General features: G+C 39.6%; 2 protein-coding genes across 7 annotated transcripts in view; one reads left to right on the top strand and one right to left on the bottom strand.

Moving 5' to 3' along the window:
• LCTL (lactase like) overlaps positions 1-3,922 on the top strand; it is a 16,529-nt gene extending 12,607 nt beyond the window's left edge. The window contains exons 9-14 of the mRNA XM_024205611.1: positions 51-325; positions 744-870; positions 1,293-1,492; positions 2,276-2,339; positions 3,409-3,453; positions 3,782-3,922. Of these exons, the coding sequence (XP_024061379.1) occupies positions 51-325; positions 744-870; positions 1,293-1,492; positions 2,276-2,339; positions 3,409-3,453; positions 3,782-3,897 (827 nt within the window). The 3' untranslated portion in view covers positions 3,898-3,922. The remainder of the gene's footprint in view (positions 1-50; positions 326-743; positions 871-1,292; positions 1,493-2,275; positions 2,340-3,408; positions 3,454-3,781) is intronic.
• On the bottom strand, positions 3,917-27,092 carry ZWILCH (zwilch kinetochore protein). Of its 6 annotated transcripts, none has more exons than XM_024205566.2 (19): positions 27,023-27,092; positions 23,790-23,841; positions 22,854-22,949; positions 22,625-22,743; positions 21,653-21,849; positions 20,993-21,072; positions 20,404-20,559; positions 20,127-20,198; positions 17,890-17,983; positions 16,615-16,670; positions 14,723-14,828; positions 13,474-13,553; positions 13,081-13,237; positions 11,077-11,105; positions 9,239-9,375; positions 8,215-8,310; positions 8,001-8,119; positions 7,103-7,227; positions 3,917-4,001 (listed from the first exon to the last, which is right to left on the bottom strand). In XM_024205566.2, exons 1-18 carry the CDS (start codon positions 27,073-27,075, stop codon positions 7,136-7,138), a joined length of 1,791 nt encoding a protein of 596 aa, XP_024061334.1. In that variant the 5' UTR covers positions 27,076-27,092; the 3' UTR covers positions 3,917-4,001; positions 7,103-7,135. The 6 variants fall into 6 exon arrangements, with proteins under 6 accessions (XP_024061334.1, XP_024061343.1, XP_024061326.1 ...); XM_024205575.2 differs by lacking the exon at positions 3,917-4,001 and adding an exon at positions 6,119-6,789; XM_024205558.2 differs by lacking the exon at positions 3,917-4,001 and having other exon boundaries at positions 6,119-7,227.

The following is a 27,092-nucleotide window of genomic DNA, read 5'->3' as shown; positions in this document are numbered from 1 at the left end:
TGCGGAAGATGCATTTACTATCTTTTTTTTGAAAAATTTTGATTTAATAGGTAGAAAGAGTGCTCAACAAGGCCTGGGCATGTCAAGATTACCAACCTTCTCAGTGCAAGAGAAAAGCTACATTAAGGGTACATCTGATTTCCTGGGATTAAGTCATTTTACCACTCGTTACATTATACAGAAAAATTATTCCGCCCTCAAAGGGCCCAGTTACCACACTGATCGTGATTTGGTAGAACTGGTTGATCCAAAGTGGCCAGATCCAGGATCTAAATGGCTATATTCTGTGCCCTGGGGATTTAGAAGGTTACTCAACTTCATTAAGGTAATTTTAAACTAAGTCTTCTTTAAAGGAAGTTAACTAACAGTCTTGATTAATACAGGGTATGAATCTGTATCTCAGTGTCAAGCATAAATATCCAACACATCCACCAGTATTCTTATCTGCATATTGAAGGCTTGTTTATTGCCACATACCTAGCACAATGGGGCCTCAATCTCAGTTGGGGTCTCTTTGCGCTATATTCATAGAAATAGTTTATAATAAACTTCAGCTAACCCAAAGAAAAAGTTAAATTTTTAACTATGCTTTTCTTTTAAATGTAACCATAGTAGAAAAAAATATATAGTAAATAGATTGAAACCAGTTTTCCAGAAATTTAATTTTGTTAAAAAAAATTAATTGTAGTTGTATGAAGTATAATATTATTTCATTATTCCAAAATGAATGTTTTTCTTTGTAGACACAGTATGGGAATCCTCTCATTTACGTAACAGAGAATGGAGTTTCAGAAAAGCTGCAGTGTATTCAGTTATGTGATGAATGGAGAATTGAATATCTGAAAGGGTATATTAATGAGATGCTAAAAGGTGAACTTTAAAAACAAATTTTGGAACACATTTTATTGTGACTTTGTCCATTTTTTAAGCATTCTGATATTCTAACTCTTAAATTCTGACCTATACTGGGTTCAACATTGGAATAATTTATCAATTTCCATATTTACAAAATAAAAAAACTGCACCTAATAATATACCATAATTACTCTTATGAAATCTTCCAGTGCATCTAGACTAAGGATAACAGTTTCAAAAGTGTCTTAAGTGACTTAGGAGCCTAAGTCTCATTGACTTTCAATAAGAGTCAGGTACCTAAGTGACTTTCATGCTTTTGAAAATTTTACCCCAAATTTTTCCTTCATTTTTGGTATAAAATAGGGCTTGCTTAGCACTATGTTTCTAGTGAAGACAAACTTGATCTGGTTGTTAACAAATTTGAAATCTATTTTCAGCCATAAACGATGGCGTTAATGTAAAGGGTTACACTGTCTGGTCTCTGCTGGATAAATTTGAATGGAATAAAGGTTATTCTGAAAGATTTGGATTATACCATGTTGACTTTAAAAAGGGGAATAAACCCCGATACCCAAAGGCATCTGTCCACTATTACAAGATGATCATCTGTGCAAATGGATTCCCAAATCCAAGAGAGGTGAGTTCTATCATTAAACCTGCTTATTCCTAATTTAGGACCAAATTCTGCTTTGTTTGAGATAAAAAAAATAACTCGCATGAGTAAGGTATGTGGGATTTGACCTTAGATTACTATAGTATACCTACTCATTTAATTTAGGATTGTGTCAACTTGTGGGAGGGGGATAGGGTGACCAAACAGCAAGTGTGAAAAATCAGGACGGAGGTGGGGGTAATAGGAGCCTACATATGAAAAAGACCCAAAAATCAGGACTGTCCCTATAAAATCGGGACATCTGGTCACCCGAGAGGGGGATGAGAGGGGAAAGAGAATGATGAAATCTAATCTTACTATTATTGTTCTTTTATAACACTTTCAATGTTTTTGAACACATCAGTAAATTAACTACTTAAATAAAACTTTGTAATCACAATACCCACATTATTAATTTACTGTGTTTAGAGACATTGCCTTTTGTGCTTTCCAGACATTGCATGTGCATGATATCTAAAACAAGAAAAACCCTGAGAAATAATATTGAGTGGGTTTTCCAGTTTATTTTGTATAGTCCCAAGCAATTAACATGAAAATGTATTAAAATAATATTCATCATAATATGTACAAAGTAACATAAAAAGGTCATACAATCGACATGTAGTGTGAGAATAAGAGTACTGGAAAGAGTTGTAAATGACTAAAGTTCAGAGGCATTGAAAATGGTGCTAATAAGACTGAATATATTCATAGTTTGGTGAAACCATTAGTATCACATCAAATAATAAATAATATTGATTTTGTTAGGTGAAAAGTTGGCACCAAAAGGCCATAGAGACGTGTTCTATCACAAACCAACTCCTCGCTGCAGGTAATTACATTTATTCTGTATTACTCATCCAGTAAATATATATTATATGGGTTTAAAGGGAAAACACTTCTGTGACTGAACATTAAAACTGGGTTCATGAAATATTTTCTCCTTGAAAAGAGAAAGCCAAATCTTTTTTAAAATTATGACAAACTTCAGAATCAAACAGTACCTCTTAATTTACTACCAGTAATTCAAAATAGTGCAGCTAACAGGATTGTATTACAGTTTATTAATATTTCTGAATTTTCTTTTCTTAAGAATTATAGTAAAAACACTGAGGAGTCACAGCTGTTAAAAACTTACTTCTGCAGATATTAGTATTTCTCAGTGATTGTTTGCATAAAAGCAAAAACAAAAACAAAAACCAAACCCAGGGCAATCATGCAACAGGGGAAAGAAAGAAAAAAAAAAAAAAAAAAGCAAATGTGTAGCCTCTGAATGATGAGCATAAAAACTAGGGGTGAGAACTCGCAGCCCAGTGGGAGGGAGAGCTAAGGTGACTTTAAACCACCTTTGTGCTTTGTTGCTCTGGGGACTGGAGAAGCTCCTGGCATAAATTAGACAGGCTCTCAGAAACTAAATTAAGGCAGCTTCCCCAGACTGCCCTACAAACCACAGCACTGCCTGGAATATCCACAGTGCTGTGGCCTGCCTCCAACACCTCCCTTCTGCCTCCAGCTCCATCTCCCATGCTGGGGTTTGTGAAGGGGTCATCAGTTCCTGAACTGGGGGGAAAACTCTACTTGAGTGGACTCCTGAAACCATTAAGGAAGATGGGATGAATATGGTACATGTGTGTGGCCCATGCTGTAGGATTAAGATATGAGGGGTCCATCCCTATGAATTAACATATCACTATAGCTTAAGTGTGTTTCTCATTCAACTCTTTGAGGGCTACTAATATATATGTGCGCATCAAAACAATTTGTACTACAATCACCAAATAAAAGTTTAAAGAAGCAATTTAATTTTAATTCCACAGAGATACAATGCAGTCCTCAAAGGGTTAGAGTGCTTTCCAAAGATTTTTGACTATTTTCTTTTTTCCCCTTTCCTTGAAAATTAGAGGAACAGCGGAATACTGCTGCTAATATACTGAGACTAATTCATGGTAAGCACAATTTTTTGTAACCCTTTGAGCACTGACATGTTTCAGAATTTACCACAAAAGATATAGATGAAGAGAGCTTAACATAAACTTGCTGCAGATTTTCAAAATATATAAAACATGTTTATTCTATCTTTTACAATTTCTTTCTCTCTGTTGTTTCTAGTGACGCCAGTTTAATGCAGAAGCCAATATGTAAAAAAATTAATTTTAGCTTTAAACAAATTATGTTCAAAAAGATTCAAAGCTTAAAAAATAGAATGAACAAATAACTAAAATTATTCCATTAGAACAGATCTTATCTATTATTTTTTCTCTTCTCAAATTTCAGATCCCTTGACTACTCACATGGAAATGGTGACTGAAATTGTTGTACCAACGGTGTTCACACTCTGCATACTTATCAGTGCCATTCTATTAATGTTCCTTCTTCGGAAGCACAACTAAAACTACAAGTTTACATAACATCTTCATTTTGCATAGGCAATAAAATGCCACTCTTATTCTAACACTGTTTTAAAGGTTTCCACAGATGCCTCCTTTACGTAACACTGCAATGTTAAAAAAAAATCCAGCTTTACTTTTGTGTACATATTGTTGCTTCTACATTTTATTCAATTTCAGCCGTAATTTGAGACGTAATTTAGAAATCTTACAAAGGCAATTCACGTCTCAGTATTATTTTCTATCAAAATTCAACTGCAGGTTTTATCTTCCTTCATGTTTTGCAAAGTACACCTCTAGCCTGATAGAACGCTGTCCTCGGGAGCCAAAAAAAAAATCTTACCACGTTATAGGTGAAACCGCGTTATATCGAACTTGCTTTGACCCACCGGAGTGCGCACACCGCCCTTCCGGAGCGCTGCTTTACCGCGTTATATCTGAATTCGTGTTATATCGGGTCGCGTTATCTCGGGGTAGAGGTGTATGCATTTTCCTCATTAGGACAACAGGTGACTGAGATTAAATTGTTTCAAAGCTTGCCAATATATATTTCAAGGATAGGCAGATTGTTGGCAAGTTCTGTTTTCAACCTGTTCCATGGTAATTAAAAATACAGTGATGAAGTGCTAATTACGAAATATGAACATAGAATACTTACAGCATATCATACTTCAAAATCTTAATGGCATTGCATAAACATTAACTAGTCATCTCCATACAATAATAATTAGGTATTATTAACCCAAATTTTGCACACCGGTGGAATAAATGTGATAGACTAACTGACTTGTTCACAGACTTATGGTCAGAGCCAGAACCAGAAGTAAGGAATCCTGATGTCCAGTCCTATGCTTAGGCCACTAGACCTACCTCAGCATTAGGACCCTACCAAATTCACGTCCATTTTGGTCAATTTCATGGTCATAGGATTATAAAAATCGTAAATTTCACAGTTTCCAATATTTAAACCGAAGTTTCACAGTGCTGTAACCGTGGGGGTCCCAACCTAGAAAGGGCTTTTTGGGGGGTGGGGTGTCAAGGCTATTGTAGGGGTTCACAGTATTGCCACCATTTCTTCTGAACTGCTGCCTTCAGAGCTGGACAATTGGGAGCCCAGCTCTGAAGGCAGCGCCACTGTCAACAGCAGCGCAGAAGTGAGGGTGATATGGTATGGTATTGTCACCCATACTTCTGCGCTGCTGCTGGTGGCGGTGCTGCCTTCAGAGCTGGGCTCCCAGCCAGCACCCGCGTAGCTTCCTGGAGCCAGGGGAGGTTCCTGAAGGGAGGGCTGACCCAGCCTTGGGAGCAGCCCACGCAGGGGAAGAGGAAGTCCCCTCCTTCCCCAGCCTAGCCGGGACTAGCAGCTGTAGCCCAGCACACAGTACCCCTGGCTGGAGAACTCCCAGCCCTGCTCCTGGCCCAGCGCTCGGGGGTTAAAGGGACTTTAGGCTGGCTGTGTGTGTGGGGGGGGGAGTGACCACGGTGCCCTGGGCAGTCACCACTGTCACCCAACCATAAGGTCAGCTCCGCTACCCCCCAAAATGACAACCCCCTTCATACCATGCCACCCTCAATTCTGCGCTGCTGCTGGTGGCAATGCTGTCTTCAGAGCTGGGCATTCGGCCAGTGGCTGCTGCTCTCTGGCCACCCAGCTCTGAAGGCAGCGCTGCCCCCAGCAGCAGTGAAGTAAGTATTGTCGCAATACTACGACAATAATCAGATTTCATGATCCATTACACATTTTTCACTGTCAATTTGGTAGGGCCCTACTCATTATACATCTCTTTCTTTATTAGAGAATGTTGCACACACACAAAAATGTGATCCAAGGACTTGGACATGTGAGTTAAGATACTGTACCAAATTCAGTCCTGCTCCAGCTTAATCAAGATGCACCTGCTTATACAGAACTGAACTAGTTCCAGAGTACGGCTAGCAACCTGCCATTGCTTGGCCTGAAATGATTCCTTCAAAGCAAGACTTTATGTTCAACTTTTACCAAAATTCCAAAACATAAACTAATTTGTGGGTGTCAGATTAACTGTGCACAAAATGGATAGATTTCTTAGCTTCTATTCAAGAAGAGTGAATAAAAGTCAAATGACTTGAAAAAACCCACACATTTAAACTGTATTTTAAAATTTAACTTTAATTTAAATGTGTTTTTATTGTTAAAGACATATTAATTTATTTAAATTTGAATTTATGACAACCTATGCTAAGGCCTAAACTGACTATAATCTATTAAAATAATTTAATATAAATTTGAATATATAAAAACCTCATACACTGATTCAATGAGCCATTTTCAAACTATAAAAGCTGCTTTTTTGGTATATAAAATCAGGGCGAAAACATCTTTAACTACATTTTGGGGTCAAAATTAACAATATGGTACCATCTATATCATTTTCAGTTTTGACAAAGGAATGAATGCTGGCAGTTACTTTTTTCCAAATGTCAGTACTTACAGTTTCTGTTGTGCAGAAAAGCTTTAGCCTCAAATTACAGAACAAATGTATGTTATGCTATATAATTAGATAAATGTGCATCCTCCTAGCAAAATGTAGTACCAAATCTAATGTAAAGGCTATATTTAACTGTAAATAATCAAATCAACATGTTTTCATAGTTATATAAATGTTCTTTATGAAAATAACTCAAAAGTACAAATGAAAAAAAGTGATTAAAATCAATTATTTGCATTTGAAGGAATGCTGAATTTGGGCTAGATGAGAAGAACAACTCCAAAATATAAATATCGGACTAGAGAAAACTGAAGTTCTTTTACAAAATGTATATGGCACTGGAAGAGCATCTCTCCAAATAGGTCTTACTGATGTAACATCATGTGACACCAGCAAAGATTTTATAACGCTGTTTGCTCTTGGTCAACTACATTGTACAGTAAACAATAAAAATAAAATTAAAACAATGTAAAAAAGTAAAATATTCAGAATTTATAAACTATCAAAATTAGTTTTTAAAGCAATTACATTTTATATATTTTTTTAAAAATAACTGCATGTTACCAAGTATTTAAACAAACTGTACACATACTGTTGAATTATAGGTCTATGCAGATTCTAACTTCAATACACAACAGCAAATAACTACCAAATATAGGGCATCATTCTTCCAACCATAAAATATATTTAGATATACTTGGGGAAGCAGATATGCTGACAATATTTTCCATTTACTGTACCTTCTAAGCGTCTATCTGTACAACAGCAATCTTTTATGTAAAATGCACCTGACTGCAGTTAGCCATGGTAATAAAATACATAGTTTCTTCAGTGTTTCCATTAACTGTTGTATCACAAAGTACTTCTGCAATACAAAAGAACTAAATGTTAACATGGTATTCTTACAAATGACAGCTCATAAGAAAGTTTGACATGATGGCTTCAAGAATTTGTTATAAGCACCAAGTTCCACTGAAATTAATAGGCTCTCAAAATTATTTTGAAAGATAAGAAAATGTCCAAGATCTACTAAAACATTAATCTCTTTTGCCACTGTCAAAAGAAAGGCAAATGAACTCTACACTGTCCTATATTTGGAATTCTTCCCTAGCTTTTCAAGAGTTTTTTAAAATGTACTCCAGCCAACATGGTGAATCTGGACACCTACTCTTCATGTTAACAATACATTTACCCTCTCTCTATTGGACTGAGAAGCGGGATGCCAAAGTTTAAAGATAGTTATATTTAGAACTATGTTACAATTAATTTTAAAAGTAACTGTCAGGTTGCGGAGGGAAAATCATCACACACTGAAAATTTTGCACCTCATATAGTTACAACTAATACCTAATAATACTATAACGGAAAGGTTTACCCCCCACCTCATTTGTTTACTTCGTGTATGCAGCAACACTTTTTACATTTAGCCAGTTTCATTTTTTCCACATATAGTCAATTTCTCCCTTGCTGAAAAGATTCTTATGCATAAAAAGGAACTAAAAAATATTTAAGACACACTGTTTAAAAAGTGCTATATGAGACACTGGATCAAACAAAACAATACATCACTAGTTAATTTTAAAAAAATTCAAGCTGACAGTATCACTTTAATATTTTATACCAGAAATGGTTCCTTACCTAGGTTGTTCGAAGTCATATGTTCAACAGGAGGATTAGTACTAAGCTGCCATACTGTTTTAACCTCCTTCTGACCATGTCCACTATTTATTTCCACCCTCCATATTTGTGCATGATCACTGAGGGAATAATCAAATAGCACAAAAAACCCTAATAATTATGTACTCAATCAAGATTTGAATTTCCGTATTATGAAAGCTGAGGTTTGGCTTACTTTTGATAGAACTTATTGACAACAGCTGGTCTGATTGGTAGCTGAAACACATGCTTCTCATTCAGAGGATTTTCTTTGTAATATTTTATGCAGGACCTGTGATAAAAGCAGTCAAATACTGTTCCTTATTACTTCTTGGATAAGTGTTTATGCAACTATTCAACCCCAGATCAATATACATGCAAAACTAACTTCCTTTTACATGCTTTCATGACAATAGATCAGTTACTATGCACTTGCTTGAAACATAGATTCCAAAACTTGATTTTGGCTCTTGCTTCCCAGGACAGTAGAAAATGATCATATCACAACAGTGACTTCATAAGAGTTACTATACTTGACAAATTGCAACTGCATAATAATTTATTCCTCACAAATGTTCCCTCTAAAACCATGGTATTTTTTAGAATGGAAGGCTAATTTTTCACACTATCCAGTCACAGAAGCTCTGTACCATTGAAAATAAATATGAAATATGTTGGGATTTTGCGCTAGTTGAGAGCTAAATGGATGAAAGCCTCAAAAAATTGCAAGGTTTGGAAGCATGACTTGAAATGGATGATAAAACAAGACATGCAAGAAAGAAGCTGCAGCAACAAAAAAGCTAACGTAAAAAAAAACAAAAAACCCACTAAATGTTTGTTTTGAATATTATTCTGAAGGTATGTTCTTATGAATACCTGTTTTACATATTTCAGAATGGAGGAATGGCTGGGATCTGAGAGCTCAGAAAGGAAAAGGAAGAAGAGAAGAAAATGAAAATTAGTATTCTAGTGATTTTCCTGAACGCCTTCACAAGATGATTGGGAAAGTATATTAAAACAGTATGGGGAAAGGGTATTAAACCAGGGCAGAAAAATTGAACAGTAAGATCCAAATGCTCCCAGTATCGTCCCCGTTCCTCACAATCATTATCAATAAAATACGGTTTATAAAAAGTTAGCCTTTTGACTATATCTAGTTATTCAGAATAATCCATTTATTACTGACATTTAATGGCAGAAAGTAAAAATTAAATAATTACTGCATCAAAGGGAAGAGGTTCTCATGTTTGAAATGAAGAAAGACTGTGCAGCTGACCAATATTTCCAGCATATGATGAAGTTTTTGAATGCGATGAACCTGCTCCTGTAGCTCTACTGATGTGGATATGAAGTAGTCCTAGAGAAGAAAATATAGACTTGAAAACAAGAAATAAACAAAGCTCTTAAAAGGTAACTGTTCGTGTTGGGTGGGTTAAATATGCTAACCAGATGAGTACTCAATTTGTACACATTCTGAAGGTCTACTCTCTCTGCTACACTTGTCTGCCCCTTTTTTATGAGAAAATAGGGTATTGATTTATAAAAATCCTGCTCTCAGAATGCTTCATTAAGCAGATTTCTTGCAAACTAAACACCATGCACTTTCTTGCAGCTGAGAGAAGCAACACTCCATGCAAACCTACAACCTTGAAGTGACCCTAGAACACACAGTTTGTTGATGTTGAGTCAAATGTCAGTGCAGTTAGAATGTCAATCTCTTGCCTACTTAAAAAAAAAAAATAGTTTAGTGATGGTGAAAAAGACACTGGATTGTACATGGGACATACTGGCAAGATAACTGGCTAGAGTTCAAGTTCCCTCTTAATCTGCAAATATACCCCAACCTTGACCTGGAAAGTCCACCTCTTAGGTGAGAAAGTAGTTTAACCTCCATAGCCATGCAATTTTTGGCTCTCTGCTGAAAATACCAATAAAAATGCTAAATGGGATGGCTTGTGCGATATGGGTTACGGTCTAGACTACCAATTCTTTTCACATGGGGCAAACAGCTGTAACATGGTGGTAATTTTGGATCACCACAGATGTGGGAAGACTACCAATGACTTCAGTAGGTTTGAATCAGGGCTTCGGTCTGAGTTTGAGCCAGAGAGCTGGAAATGAAATAAGGAGATGTCATACTACCATCTTGCATTCATAGTGTGATTTTCATTCTTAGGTCTGAAAGCTTTTTTACAAAAATGGGGAAATATGATCTCCATTTACAGATGGGGAAAAATACACAGAGGTTAAGTGACTTGTTGTGTGTAAAGTCACACAGCAAGTCAATGGCAGAGTATGGAAGAGAATCTAGATTTCCTGACCTAAAATATGGTGCCCTACCCAGGGGACTAAGCTGCTGTTACCAACCACCTAAGCTATTAAGCCCACACTTTGATATTTTATCCATACAGCAACCCTAATTTTAAGGAGGTGACAGACTTTCCATGATCAAGAATATGATTCGGAAGAAAGTGTTTTTCTAGTAGAATTTTAGGACTGTCAGAGTTGACAGTGTTCACTTCAGATATGTATGAAACACCAATTCAGAGTGTTATCAGCTTTTGAAAAGAGTGACAGACAAGCAAAACCTTCAGGGGCACCGTAATGCAAGAGCTACAAAACCCTATTTCTAACTGCAATCCTTCTGCAGTGTCCGCCTTCATGACTGAATGTAAATTTTCTCTACTACTGAAGTTAAAATTTTGTTTCAACAGCTGTAAGAACTCTATTCTCAGGAGCAGATTCAAATTAATGGACAGGATTTCACAGCTCCCTACAAAATCCTGGGCACGGTTCTATCATATTTTTCAAGTGGATGTAGCTCTGTAAATAAGGACATTGAAGGTGGTACCTCAGCTTTGACCTAATTTCTCCTTCCTTTCCCCCCTCGTCAGAGTTAAAAAGAAGTGTTTAAAACACTCAGTTTTCAAGGCTGAGAACTCAGAATATATGTCATAGTCCTGCAAATAGGCTTTATGAATTTGGAGAGAAAATTAATCTAAACAAATATATGTCAAAACTCTATATTGCTTTCAAAATAAGAATTAAAATATCTCACCAGGTAGGTTAATGTTGCAAGTTCTTGGCCTGCAAAACAAATAAAGATTTTTTTTTTTTTTTTTAACAAAAACATTCTACATTCTTTTGCTGCTTCAAGCTTAAGCAAAACAGGTGGCCACAGGAAGCCACACTAAGGGAAGAGTGCAATCACCACACCTGAGGACTTGTTTGTACTCACTGCTATAAGTACAAAGAGAAACATGAAGTGGCTGGTGTTGGAGACAGTGGTTACCAGCCACCAACATGGCATTTTCCCTACATGGAAATGCAAAGGGGCAGCAGTCGTAGGCATAGCAGGTGCTAGGATCAGCTGAGTCACCAGCCCTAAAGTTCTCAACGCTTCTCCCTCCTAAACAGCATAAGGTTTGAAGCAGCAGAAACAGAAACCAGGTGAGCAAATGAGAGTGCATACCGGCTGGCAGTGTGGTAGGAAGACTCAGGGAATGAAGAAAAGGTGAAGAGAGAAGCCTTGAAAAAAGTAGCATAGGAATATAGGCCCACATTAGATTGGGTGAACTATGGTTTTAAATTGAACTGGGATATTAGCATGAGAAATAGGTCCAAAGCATGTGACCAAAAAGAATGAGAACATCAAAAAGAAAAGTTATTGTGTTAAACTTGTAGTGACCCTTCAAAATACCAGTGTTATCTTATTTAAGGTTTGGGCTGAAGTAATAGGGTAATAAAACACAATCAGTTGGGTATCAGGTGCAGTAAATAATTGACAATATAAGAAAATCCTTCATATGGCCTTAGCTAAGGTCCGGTAATTGGCAATGACATCAATAGTTTGTTAATGGATATAAAAAAAGTAAACTCTTAAAGACTTTATTGGTAATACCTGCCAGACCACGATGGAGTCGACCACTATGGGTCTAAGCCTCCCTGAGTTTGTCCTGTTTGTAAGTATCCTGATCAAATGCTTATAAATGTTTTGTTACTATTTGGAGGTAGTAAACTGCTTATTATTTAGACTTTTTAGGCATGTTTAGAACAATTGTATAAATGTCATTTGACCTTTGGATTTAATAAAAGGAATTTATGGTTAAATTAGTTTTGTGGTAATACCCTGATAAATAATAATTCCAACAAAGAGTAAGATAAAAGTGACAATGACAAAAATAGGAAAACAAAAAACAAAACAAAAAGGGAGACAACAACAACAGAATGGAAGCAAAAGAAACAATGAGACTGAAGATAAAGCCACAACACCATTGAAGTAACAATTTAATTTAAAAAAAATATATATATATATATATATATATATATATATATATATATATCTCCCCCTACATGCTAGCTGCTGTTTCAAGGTGTGGCTCAAGAATGCAATTTATTCATTTTGTAAAATAAATTATACTGTCAGTATTCTTGGCTGTCTTCTCCTCAACCCCTTTTGATTACAAGAAGGGAGGAAAGAGAGACAGTAAGGAAGGACACACATTTTTTCCCCACCTAGTGCATTATCACACCTAAAAACAGGCTCCAGTTAAATAAATAGAATATTACTCAAATTTCTCCCTTCAGACTTTTCAGACTGATAGGTTTCCATCATTTAGACATTTATGAAAACCTACATAAAAAGATTAGTTTAGAAAACTGTTACAGCCTTAGTTATAAGCCATAGTTATTTTGAGATATAACGCGACCCGATATAACATGAATTCGGATATAACGCGGTAAAGCAGTGCTCCGGGTGGACAGGGCTGCGCACTTCGGCAGATCAAAGCAAGTTCGATATAATGCGGTTTCACCTATAACATGGTAAGATTTTTTGGCTTCCGAGGACAGCGTTATATCGGGGTAAAGGTGTACTTTTAATTTGTAAAATAAGCAAAGGAACACACTAAGTGGTAAGTACAGATTTTATGGGCAATAAGGAAAAAGGCTAAGGTGACAAAGAGGTGAAGTTAAGGTCAACAAAAACAGAAATGATTGATTGTTTAGGTCAAGTAGCCTTTTCTTGTGAATTTCCAGTCATGGTTTTAAATAACAGGCTTACCTATGAAACAACTGACATAATCTTTCTTCATTTTGTCCAGACCAATCTCCAGAAGCATTTGAATTGGAGTGACACCACTGAGGGAAATAGCCTCCATAGCTCCATGATAGGATTGTTGAATCAATTTGCTTAGTAAACTGCTACTCTCTTGATGAATCTAAAAAATAAGATGTTTTCTTGTAATATATAGATGAAATATACAGAGTAATTTACAAGCAGGACATTATAAAAAAAAGAGACAAACTAATAGTGAACTATTTAAAAAATGGATTTAACATATTGTCAAAATGAGGAGCAATTTACAAACATTTAAAAGAAATGTAACCTACTTTATTTACACAACCAAAGCTGATACTTTTATCATGAAAACATATTCAGGCTACACATACATACCCAAGGCTGTATCTCACCATGTTCTAGGGATTTTATGATCAGTGTGAAACACTCTACCAAGTCTTGATAGGAAGCGACACCTTGAGAAAAGAGTTATTCCAATATTTAATTTATAATGGCTACAAAAACATCTGTCTGCCTTTACCACATAAATGATAAAAAAGTTGATCAATGAACAAAATATAGGACTTTAAAAAACTCCAAGAACAACAAAACCTGCATAGAACTGCATAGAACGGCCCAAAGATTAGTTTAAATGTGTGACTGTACCAAGAGCTCTTGCACTACACCATGAAGTTTGACAAGAGGTCCGTGAGAGCAGGTTCCAGAGAATGGCCCTTTATTAATGCCTGTCCTAGAGTACAGCTCCAGAACCAACAGTGAAAGCAACTCAACAGTTTATAATTACTGTTAACAGGACATGAGGAGAGAGAGTTGATTTCTCAGTTAACTAAGTCCTAGACTGTGTCAGGCTTTATAGACTACAGTTCAAGGTGATTGTTACAAACCAAAGTAAACAGATAACAATGCTTCATGCTTCACAGAAACTAAAATATGCTTTTAACTGCTTGCCCCACTTAAGAGAAGAAGTGTCTGCATTTTGCATCAGCAGAAACCTTCAAGTACTGATATACCTGAGTAGGGTATGTTGTACATTTATATAGAGTACATTTTAGTCATCTGCTTTTGATGTTACAAAGGCATTGATTATTATGGCAATATTCACATCAGAAAAGAATTATCATGACTTCCAAGTCAGCCCTACAAGTAAAAAAAGGCATTTATGTGCCAAAACTGTCACTTGATAATCAAAAAGCAATAATGGATTTAATTAATAGGACCTCAAGACTGCAAATATTATTTGCAAAGGTTGACATCTATAACATTTTCTACAGAACTACCTACTTTAAATATATTCCACGAGCCCCAGTAAAGTCTATTTTATAGATAAATGGCTGTCAGTAACGAAGTAGGTAAGCACTATTTATTGCTAAAAAGAACTAACAATCAAGTTGGCAAACAGAAAATATGCACATACCACAAGTCACCATACTTTCCTATAATACTGTAAGTAGAACATGCTATCTTATGATTAAATGAATGACAACGAGCCTTAGGCCTGAAGAGTTAATCAGTTCTTAAAACCTGGAGAAACTTATACCAATTTCTTAAAATATATATAAAAAAGTGGTATAAGAAATGGGTAAAAATGATAAGGCAGTGAGAAAAAGATAAAACAAACACTTACTCCTTCTCATTTTGCACCACAACTGTTCAGGAAAATCCAGGTCTCCTCGCTCACTAAAAAGTGATTTTATTGAACTGTCCACTGCAGCTGAGTCACATTGGACTTTCTGAAAGAGAGAGTTTTACTTGAAAATGGTCCTTCAAAATAAAGTCAAACATTTGTCATAACATTCTAAAGCAGTGGTGCGCAAACTTTTCCAATTGCGCCCCTCCTTTAAAATTCACAGAATTTATTGCATCCTACCCTCCATTGCCACCCTTATTTCTGCACTACTGCTGGCAACAGTGCGGCCTTAAGAGTTGGGTGGCCAGGGAGTGGTGGCTGCTCTTGTTTGCAGCGCGAGAGGACTATATTTTTAATCCTGCTCCTGTCCTGCCCCACAATACCCACTCTATTTTTATCCTGTTCCCACTATTATGACAGAGAGTCCTGAAGGACCCATAGGATCCCAGTTTCTTCACACACACACCAGAGAATCTCGCAGGCTACTGTTTGCGCACCACTGTTCTAAAGAGCCACATAAATCAAATCCTCTCCAATAGCCAAGTCTATTTGCAAGATTAATATTTCTTCTCCCGCCTAATCAGTAGTTCAATAAATAAACATATTTCATACCAATTAAGAAACATGCTTTTACCAAGTCTTAACAAAGTAGTGAGGAGCCACTGTCCTAACCTCTTGGGAAACAGCTAATTCCTAAAGGTTATGTGCCCACAAAAGGACATTGTTGTTGGGAGGAAGGGTTTCTGGCCATTGCAAAGCAGAGCTTGACCAGAATGCGTGCCTAGATGGAGTAAAAATTGACGCTAATTCCCTCAAACACGTCCTTCCACTGTGACTTACAATTGGCTATACCAGTATAGACTGAAAGTACTGGCATAAACAGCTGCAGTGATGGAATTAGAGAAGCACCAGTAAAGGATATGACTAATACTGCACAGATTTCACAGATGATAGAGTTGTGTGATTTTTTTTGTTTGTTTTTAATGTACGACTTGCAATGCACCAAATACAAAAAAAAAAAAAAAAAAAAATTTCTTCTGAGCATATGGTTTTCCCCATGATCTTTGATGCAGGGCTAAAGTTTATCATTTTGTTGGTGTTCAGTAGATTAAAATGGAAAATTAATTTCTTTGACAACCTTCCTATAAAAAGGAAAAAAAAAATCTCAACTATTTGTGAGGAGGGAGACAGACAAATAAATAAATACTAACAAATACTAAATAACTATTAAAAATAAATACAAAAAAAATACAAAAAATATTAAAATCCCTACAAAATTGTTTGAAGTTATTTAAGGCAGGAAGTTATCATGGTGATGTGTGTTAACAGCTAGATAGATAAATGTGCCAGTTTCCAGAACCTCTAGTAGGCCATGGACCACTGGAGAGTCAAGCCAGTGACAGAGTGAAACTGGCACAGAGATCAAAGTAGCTTCATGTAAGAAGGTGAAATAGCAGCATGAGACTGATCACTTTAGGAGATGAGAGGGGAAGATTAAGATGATGAAAAGTGATCGTGTTTGGAAGAAATCAGAGAGATCTCCAACCCGTAGGTAAAGAGGAAGAGAGAGAAGGAAGCAGACCTTTGTGGAGTTAATCCACTCCCATCCATCAGGATTGGTGTTGCCTGCTGGACAAGATCATAGCTACTTCTCTTTGAACATAACAATCAATATTAAAAGCTAAGTAAAACTCTGGGGAAAATGCTAAAATATAAAACATTGAAGGAGATTTTGAAAAGGCACAAATGACATTTGACTTTCAGCTAAGTGCCCAAAGGCTACATGTGCCTTTGAAACAATAGATCTCTTACAGTTCCTGCTGAGTAAGGACAACAGGGGAGATTTTCAAACTACTGCAGAGACAGTGAAAGAAAGAAAATACACATACCTCTGCATCATTTTTATGTACTGATGTATTAAATCCATCCAGTTTATTCTTTAAATCTAAAAGCGGGAGGGAAAGGAATTGTACCACTATGATACATCATGTACAGCTGAACAACAGTATAAGTCTCAGACATGTTACAATTTTGGTCCTACTCACAGAGATTAGATGTATGGATAACAAATACTGAAAGGTATTATCTTTCTTTGTGATTCCTTCTAAACACTGTTTCTACTACTCAAAATTAGATAATAATAGAATTATTTGAGTTGGAAGGGACCTCAAGTAGATGATCTAATCAGGCTTTTGAAAAAAATCCTCCCCCACTCAAAAGGAGCTCAGAATGTTGTCATGGGTTCCTTGCCTTCCCCGAGGGCAGGGAAGGGAAAGAGAAGGGTTTGGGGGGGGGTGCGCACACATTGAAGAAAATCACAACAATCCTTCATCTAATACATTCAGCTGCATAACGGAAGGATTTGTTATATTATTTCTAAACGCCCATCTATTAAGGACAGTTTAGTCTGGGATGGTCCCTTCTTGTGTATTTTTAAAGTAAATTGTTTTGTCATTTTTTCACACTTACTTTTGTGGATATTTTCAGTTTCATTTTAAAGTTCTCGGTTTCTCTTCTTCTACATCCATTTTCTATTACCTTAAACTTGCATGTCTGTAGTCTCTCTGACAAGATTTTTTTTGCACTTAATGGCCAGAATTTTCAGAAGTGACTAGTGATTTTTGGAAGCCTCATTGTGAGACACCTTAGACTTTCAGAGAGTGGGCATTTGGCACTTTTTGAAATTCAGGATAATTAAAGATAACACAAGTTGGGCACACAAAGATTGGTGTACTGAAATCACTAGTTACTGAAATCTTGGCCACTATGTTTACATGTGTTCTTGCCCTTCTCAGTCTATAAACTGTTGTAGGAGAGATTTTTATTTGTCTCATTTCATTTTTTTTTTCTTCCTATTCTTCACAATGTGGGAAAAACACTATGGTTTACCCATTGCACAGGATCCTCATGATTTCACCAGGAGAGTTAGAGGTATACAAAGTAAACTGTTTCTTGAACACTTTTGGTGGACTACTGTACCTTATAAATTATCATCTCCAGTTCCAATACTATCATAATCTTATTATGTGGCATTTTCATTTCATTCTTGTGAAATTTTAAGCCCCTTGCCATTTTTTTCTTAACATAAATTTTTATTACAAGATTTACTCTTCTCCGCACAATTTTACCCAATCATAGCATCTCAAATTATTAAACAAAAATACCATTCAGAAGTTCCTTGACGAGCTCAACCGCTGATTCAGCTACCAAAGGCTCAGGCCATTCAGTCACGCCAGTCTTCAAGCCTTCAGCCAAAACCTAACAGCACAAAAAAATCCAGACACACTTATTTTGTTTGAGGTTCTGCATATAACATAGAATATAAAAGTGTATTAAACTTGAAAGAAAAAAAAAAATTACCCACTGTATGAAAATTCCACCAAGAAATATATATGGTATGCAATACTGCCAAGCTGATGTTGTATTAGAAATGTTTAGAATGTTCTGATTTGTGTGTTCTTTATTTCTCAATCTTAACACTGTGTTAAAAGTTATTTTGCATTTAATATATTCATGTAATTTCAAAGAACCTTTTAAACAGCTACAGAGATTCTAAATAAGAACACCATTGAATTGTGGAGGTAAATGCGTGGTTGCGCAGGTGGTGTCAGAGATAGGGCTTTGGATTCTTCAACCATGGGATGTTGTTCCAGGAAGAAGGGATCCACCTAATGAAGAGAGGAAAGAGCATCTTCGCAGGCAGGCTTGCTAACCTAGTGAGGAGGGTTTTAAACTAGGTTCACCGGGGGATGGAGACCTAAGCCCTGAGGCAAGTGGAATACCGGGAGGAAACACAAGGAGGAAGGTGCAACAGAGGGAGGCCTCCTGATTCACACTGAGAAAGTAGGGCAATCAGCTAGTTATCTTAGGTGCCTGTACACAAACGCAAGAAGCCTGGGAAACAAGCAGGAAGAATTGGAAGTCCTGGCACAGTCAAGGAACTATGATGTGACTGGAATAACAGAGACTTGGTGGGGTAACTCACATGACTGGAACTCATCCATGACTGTGCATAAACTGTTCAGGAAGGACAGGCGTGGGAGAAAAGGTGGAGTTCCATTGTACGTAAGAAAGTGATATGATTGCTCAGAGCTCTAGTATGAAACTGGAGAAAAGCCTGTTCAGAGTCTTTGGGTTAAGTTTAGAGGCGAGAGCAACAAGTTTGATGTCGTGGTGGGCGTCCGCTACAGACCACCAGACCTTGACTTTAGCAAACCTTTTGATACAGTCTCCCACAGTGTTCTTGCCAGCAAGTTAAAAAAGTGTGGATTGGATGAATGGACTATAAAGGTGGATAGAAAGCTGACTAGATCATCTGGCTCAACGGGTAGTGATCAACGGCTTGATGTCTAGTTGGCAGCCAGTATCAAACGGAGTGCCCCAGGGATAGGTCCTGGGGCTGGTTTTATTCAGCATTTTAATTAATTATCTAGATGATGGGATGGATTGCACCCTCAGCAAGTTCGCAGATGACACTAAGGTGGGGGGAAAAGGTAGACACACTGGAGAGTAGGGATAGGGTTCAGAGTGACCTAGACAAATTGGAGGATTGGGCCAAAAGAAATCTGATGAGGTTCAACAGGGATAAGTGCAAAGTCCTGCACTTAGGACTGAAGAATCCCATGCACTGCTACAGGCTGGGGACTGACTGGCTAAGCGGTAGTTCTGCAGAAAAGGACCTGGGGATTACAGTGGACGAGAAGCTGGATATGAATCAACAGTGTCCCCTTGTTGCCAAGAAGGCTAACTGGGCTGCATTAGTAGGAGCATTGCCAGCAGATCGAGGAAAGTGATTATTCGCCTCTATTTGGCACTGGTGAGGCCACATCTGGAGTATTGTGTCCAGTTTTGCGTGACCCACTACAGAAAGAATGTGGGCAAATTGGAGAGAGTCCAGCGGAAGGAAACGAAAACAACTAGGGAGCTGGGGCACATGACTTATGAGGAGAGGCTGAGGGAACTGGGCTTATTTAGTCTGCAGAAGAGAAGAGTGAGGGGAGATTTGATAGCAGCCTTCAACTACCTGAAGGGGGGTTCCAAAGAGGATGGAGCTTGGCTGTTCTCAGTGGTGGCAGATGACAGAACAAGGAGCAATGGTCTCAAGTTGCAGTGGGGGAGGTCTAGGTTGGATATTAGGAAACGCTATTTCACTAGGAGGGTGGTAAAGCACTGGAATGGGTTACCTAGGGAGGTGCTGGAATGTCCATCCTTAGAGGTTTTTAAGGCCCGGCTTGACAAAGCCCTGGCTAGGATGATTTAGTTGGGGTTGGTCCTGCTTTGAGCAGGGGGTTGGAGTAGATGACCTTCTCTGATTCTATGAACACAAAAAACGTAAAAATACCATTCCTGGTATAACGACAACCAAACTGATATCAATTGGGAATTTCACATTTATACTTACAAGGAGAAACTGCAATTCTCTATGTAACTGGAACACAGGACTCCTGGGGTCCCCAGATTCCAATCTAATGTTCTGAAAATTCCAAAATACACATCAGATTCTGACTCTGGAATAAAAATTTGCTAAAACCTTATTAACAGAACGGATGAACGATTTATTATGGATATTATCAACACACTATATTGCTACTGCAACAATAATATAACCAGCAAAAATTAGCATATTTTCTGTGATCTACGATACTTGATATAAACAGTGACAAGGGTTTTTCTCCTACCAATATCGCCGCTGCAGTGAGTGGAGGTGTCTGCAGAATCGTATCCACAATATTCCAAGTAATATCAACATATATATTACTCTCTGATTCAACCACTGTATCCTCCAATGTAGTGGATCGAATGAGCTCATATTGAGCAAAGCCTTTGGTTGTCACCTAGAATGAATATATTTTAAATAGACATTTACAACTGAAATCTACCATTCTAAGGATTATTTTCAAAAGAATGTTATGTGATACTTCCTGAAGCCTGCAAAAGAGCCCTAAAATGCCAAATCAACGTAGTACTAGAAAGGTGTTCCACCAATCAAACATTTTTAAGAGAACTTTAAAAATAAAACTTGGCTATTGTCAGAGAAACATACTGCAATGTAGCACATCCAAAAGTTAGGTACCATGTGTGGTACCTTGCTTCCCAGATTAGCAGGAGCTCACAGTGCTACAGATCAAGATATAAACACCAGCCATAAAGCTAACAAAAAAGTCCCACAAATCAACAAATATACTAAGAATCTTACAACTTAAATTCATAAACTAAAATAATTAAATTTACAATATTTTGAAGGGTAGGAAAGCATGAAAAACCTACAATAGATGAGCGATGTCTGATTTTGTGTGCCTTTTTGAGGTCTTCTAGATTTGCAAAACAGGTTTTATCAGCTGTAGGACCTGGGAAAGGAAGAGAGGCTTTCAGAAAATGCTAACCACAAATTGAATTTAGCACTCAGATGTATTTATTAAGTGGTCAAAATGGAAAAAAATAAGTGGTGGTATTCTCCCAAGATCCACTCACAATGCAAATTCTGCTCGCTTGTGACACCAAAATGAGCTGCCATTCACAGTAAAGCTATTCTTCAAAATACAATCATCCCTCTATTGTTTTTGTACAATTAGCAGTGCAACTTAACAGCATTTTTAAATGTTTAGTAGGGTTCAGTTACTATATATCAGTGAGATGAATGGGAGCAATTCTCACTTCTCTAAAAGTTAGTGTGTCAGACTGTCTGAAGAGCTGTCTGGACATCACTGCATGGATTGCATTCCATTCACACTTTGAAGGTTATTTTTGATACAACTTGGGCTAGAGACAATTATTTTAAAATGAAAATTTAGATTATAGAGCACAAGTGGACAACTATCATGATAATATAGGTTGTTACCGTATTAACTCTCACTTATTTCTTGTCCTCCACACTTTCAACTTTGGTGAAGGGCTGACTGTGTAACATCATAGCTAGCAGGAACTTACCATTACATGTAACTATATGGAAACTGATCCCTGTGATTTTGTTCCCATTTTTGAGAGGCTCAGCACCTAGCCAACAGGTATGTTCAGGGTCAGAGCGGTCACATCTTACCCACAGGGGAGGAAGCACAACTGGTTTGCTTATCTTCAAATGGGTCATGTTTGGATTTTGTGCCATTGTATAGAGTGAAATCAGTTGCCTGGAAAGAAAAGAACAATCATTAACAAAATTTAGCATGATTTTAGCTAACCCCTCTCTGTTTATGCTACTTCAAAATCTAGTGCAGGGATCGGCAACCTTTGGCACGAGGCCCGCCAGGGTAAGCCCCCAGCGGGCCGGGCCAGCGTGTTTACCTGCCACGTCTGCAGGTTAGGCCGATCGCGGCTCCCACTGGCCACAGTTCGCTGTTCCAGGCCAATGGGGGCTGCGGGAAGCAGCGGCCAGCACATCCCTCGGTCTACACCGCTTCCCGCAGCCCCCATTGGCCTGGAATGTCGAACTGCGGCCAGTGGGAGCCACGATCGGCCGAACCTGCCAAAGGTTGCTGTCTCACATTTGAATAGTTGTTGTTCTCTTAACAATAATGAGGATAACATCAAAAGTATGAAATATCTAGATTTCTCCTTCTAGATTATATTTTCCTCAAACCGTGTAGACAATATACATAATACACACAAAATTCCATCTGCTTTGCAAATTCCTATGATTAGTTAGAACATAAAAACAGCCATACTGGGTCAGACCAAAGGCCCATCTAGCTCAGTATCGTGTCTTCTGGCAGTGGCCAGCACCAGGTATTTCAGAGGGAATGAACAGAACAGGTAATCATCAAGTGATCCATCCCCTGTTGCCTGTTTAGTTTAGCTATACACAACACTTAGTATGCTAGTTACATTGCTGCACAGAATTTACTTTTGTGTTGAATAAGGTATAAAACTGCTTTTAAACAAAAAGATAAAACTATGGAAACTTACTTTCCTCTTGTAACAGATAGAGCAACTGGTCCAGAACCCTTCTGTGGTGTAAACTCTGAAATATAAGTGGCATCATCTATTTGTGATTCTTCCATTTGGTCAGTTAGTTCAACATGTCCCTTTAAAAGAAATGCACAAGTAAATCTGAAAATTAGAATATATTTGAACATTTCTAGGGATGTAAATGTAAGGCTCTAGTTTTAAAAGAAAACAAACAAAACCCACTTACAGCTTTCTGCATAATGAATATCATACTGTTTCCATTCCAAAAACTTTCTAAGGGACTTCTGCAACCCTCGCCAATCAAATGTACTTGGACATCAGCCTGGAAAAGGAAAAGAAAAATTTTGTTAATGTATTGCATTTACATGTTGTGTTTAGAAGACATTTTTGTGATAAAGATTTCAAAATCAACTAATTACACAACAAACTATTTTCTACTATCATTTCAACCATTCATTAATAATCCATGCCTTTCTCACCTCAAGATAAGACAGCTGCAATGTACTCTACATGGAGCTAACCCTTATCAACTAAGAAATTTAAGATGATGCAGAATGTTGCAAGCCACTTAATAATAGCATATCATGAATCACAGCTCTGGAATCTGTACTGGCTGCCTATTGGTTTCCAGGGGAAATTTATGGTTTAAGTTGACCTATTAAACCCCAAATAGCTTAGGACCTAAGAGATTGCCATACTGTTGCAGCTGCAGTCAGTGGAGGTACTCAAGCTGTAGTCCCCTTGGTATAAAAGAGAGGGTGAGTTTCTCATGACAGTTTCTCCATAAGGGGTTCTAAACTTTGGAATTCACTCCCTGAGCTGGTCCCAAATAGCCCAAATCTGTTGCTTTCAAGGCTGCGCAGCTCTTTACTCAGGCTTTTGAATATGAAAAGAAAAGGAGTGCAATAAAGGTACTGGTTGATTTGTCATTTCTATTCAGCTATTTATTTTCTAGCTTTGGAAAAGCTGTTTTTAAATGTTACTCATTTTTAAAATTATGCCAATTTGCCTAGATCCCAAGATTAGATGCTTCTCTTCTACACACTCCTGTTTGTTATAAATTTAAAAATAAATAATGACCTTTGAGATATCTTTAGAAATTTTTCAAACCATTTTAAGCTTAAAGAGCTATTTTTAAATAAAAGAAACAAAATGTATTTACCTCAAAGGGAAATGGGTCTTTGGGGATACCTTTGTTTCCTTCATTATATACTCTGAAATAAAACAAAATATTCACTTAGTTTATTTTTTCTTTTTTCCCCTCCCCAAATGGCATTTTTCTCTAAAAACTAGAAAGAAAATGAGCCTCGGATCTTAGTTTAATATATGGCACACTACTAACTCCAAATAAAACTACATTTAAACTACATTAATTATCTATTTCAAATCTAGTTAATTTTATAAACTTTAGAAAAATAAAAAGTTTTAAGTTAAACATCTGCCGGAGTCTCCCTATCCACACCCCCGCCCCCTGACCACCACCCCGAACTCCCTTGCCCTCTATCCAACCTCCCCATGCTCCCTGCCCCCTTACCGCATTGCCTGGAGTGCCGGTGGCTGCGGTGCGGCTGTGGCTGGAGCCAGCCACGCCACCGCCCAGCACAGAGCACCGGATCAGGCCGTGGCTCTGCAGTTGCACTGCCCGGCTGCCCAGAGCATTGTGCAGGTGGCGCGCTGAGCCTGCGGGGGAAGGGGAACAGCGGGGGAGGGGCCGGGGGCTAGCCTCCTGGGCCAAGAGCTATGGGGTCGGGCAGGAGGGTCCCGCAGGCCGGATGTGGCCCACGGGCCGTAGTTTGCCCACCTCTGGTCTAATCAGACAAACTCAAACACCCTTGCCCCGCCCCCTACCCCAAGGCCACACCCCTGCCCCTTCTCCGAGGCCCCCCCCATTCACTCCAGCCCCCCTCCCTCAGTCGCTCGCTCACTCTCCCCCACCCTCCCTCACTTTCACCGGGTTGGGGCCAAAGGGTTTGGAGCATGGGAGGGGGCTCCGGGCTGAGCCTGGGGCAGGGGTGCAGGAGGGGGCTCAGGGCTGGAGCAGGAGGTTGGGATGCAGGAGGGGGTTCAGGTGCAGGCTCTGGGAGGGAGTTTGGGTACAGAAGGGGGTTGGAGTGTAGGAGGGGGCTCAGGTGGGGGCTCTGGGAGGAAGTTTGGGTGCAGGCTTGGGCAGGGGGTTGGGGTGCAAGAGGGGGCTCAGGATGCAGGGTCTGGCCGGGCAGCACTTACCTCAGGTGGCTCCTGGAAACAGCAGCATGTCCAACAGCAGCTCTTAGGCTTACGGGCGGCTCTGCATGCTGCCCCTGCCTGCAAGCACCGCCCTCGCAGCTCCCATTGGCTGTGGTACCCTGTTCCCGGCCAATGGGAGCTGCGGAGTTGGCGCTCAGGGTGGGGGCAGCACGCAGAGATCCTCTTGGCCCACCACCTCCTAAGAGCCGCTGCCAGAAATGTCGCCGCTTCCGGGGGTGGCATGGAGCCAGAGTAGGTAGGGAGCCTGCCTTAGTCCCGCTGCACCGCCAGACTTTTAGTGACCTAAAATCTCCCGGATTGGCCTCAGTAGTCTTCAGGAGATCAAGCCCGATTCTGGGAGACTCCTGGCCAAACCAGGAGAGTTAGCAACCCTACAGCTGTGCCACTGTAATGCCACAGTGTAGACACTTCCTTCTTGAACAGAAAGGGCTTTTTCGTCGATGTAGTTAAACAACCTCTCCAAGAGGCAGTAGCAAGGTCCGTGGAAGAATCCTTCTGTCAACCAAGCCACATCTATACTGGGAGTTAAGTCAATATAATAGACACCCTGAGAGCTAGGGGCTACGAGGTTCAAACTCATGCACTGATCATCAGAGCCCTGGGTGCATGGGACTCCGGTAACAAGCGAGTGCTGAGACAACGTGGCATCGGTCAACGCTACGCTCGGCTGATGCGGCAACTCATGGTGTTGGACGCCATCAGGCAGTCGAGGAACATCTACATAGAACACATCACCGGACCTCGACAATACCAGGAGGGATAAGCTGGAGTGCTGATGAAAAGCACAGTCGGGAAAGTGACTGAAATACTTTCCTGATGGACTGTTTTTTTCTAAATGGACAACCTACCCTAAATTCTCAATTACTGAGGAACAATCTTCACTCATTGATATATTTTGCTTTCCGCCACCAACTCTCTGTATAACTTTTTTCCATGAGTAATGTACACGAATACTTAGATGCTAAATATCTAAACTGTATTCTTAAATTCATTCACCTAAATTTGGGTGATTGATGCTTATGCACTATATGTGTCTTATGACAAAACCAAACCTTGAATTTGTGGATATTCTAAACACTATGCCCAGATGTACAAACACTCTTTCCTCAACCTGTATACTATATAATTTTAACATTAGCTTTCATAAAATGTTTAAATATGGCACTGAGGGCATGAAATTTTTCACACCCCTGAGTGACCTAGTGAGGTCAGTCTGATTTTTAAGTGTAGACCAGGCCTAAGACACAGAAACAGAGGCAAATCCTGACGCACTTACAGTGGGGAAGGGTGAGGTAGGGGCAGGGCCGGTGCAAGGAAGTTTCGCACCCTAGACGAAACTTCCACCTTGCGCTCCCCCCCCCAGTCCTGCGGCAGCTCCCCGCCCCGAGGCGCCCCCCGTGGCAGCTCCCCCCCACTCTAAGGCACCCCCCCCCCGCGGAGCCGTGCAGCAGCTCCCCACCCCAGCTCACCTCTGCTCCGCCTCCTCCCCGAGCACACCGCCCCCGCTCTAGTTCTCCTCTCCTCCCAGACTTGTGGTGCCAAACAGCTGATTGGCGCTGCAAGCCTGGGAGGCGGGAGAAGTGGAGGGGAGGAACGCTGTAAAAAAAAAAATTGGGGGGCACTGCTTTTTGGCGCCCCCAAATCTTGGCGCCCTAGGCAACCGCCTAGTTCGCCTTAATGGTAGCACCGGCCCTGGGTAGGGGGTCTACTTAGGATAGCAAAATCCTCACCCCAGCAGGCAGAACCAGCCTGCCTACCTACTTGCCATGCTCTGGAAATGACTCGGGTAGGGCGGCCAAAGCACAGCCCGAGAGCCCCGCACCCCACCACAGGTATCACAGGTAACCGTCGGCGAAGGCCATTGCTCCGACCGAGGGCGAGGACCAGCTCCACCCAAGCAGTGGCAATAAGAGGTCCCGGCCCAGCGAACGCTCCAAGCTGCCCCACCCTGGATCCGGCTGCAATGGCGCCGGTGGGGCCAACCCCGTGGATGTCCGCGCGGGGCCGCGCCACAGCCGGGAGCCCCATGGCCTTTTCCTCACGAGCCCGCCCCCCTTCCCCGCTGCCCCCGTCTCCCGGCCGGTGGCCCCTCAGTGACCCTTCTAGGAGACCTGGGCTAGGCCAGCCCCGGGCCGAGGGGACACTCACTGCAGCAGACGGTCGTACAGCCGCCGGGCCGCCTGGTGCCAGTGGGAGCCCATTCCCCGCCCTGCCGGCC

The sequence above is a fragment of the Terrapene carolina genome, unplaced genomic scaffold, assembly GCF_002925995.2.
Source record: "Terrapene carolina triunguis isolate 2854851 unplaced genomic scaffold, T_m_triunguis-2.0 Scaffold67, whole genome shotgun sequence".
In the NCBI taxonomy this organism is placed as follows: domain Eukaryota; kingdom Metazoa; phylum Chordata; order Testudines; family Emydidae; genus Terrapene; species Terrapene triunguis.
Note: the sequence above shows the minus strand (reverse complement) of the source record. Positions and strands in the feature narration are given on the sequence as shown.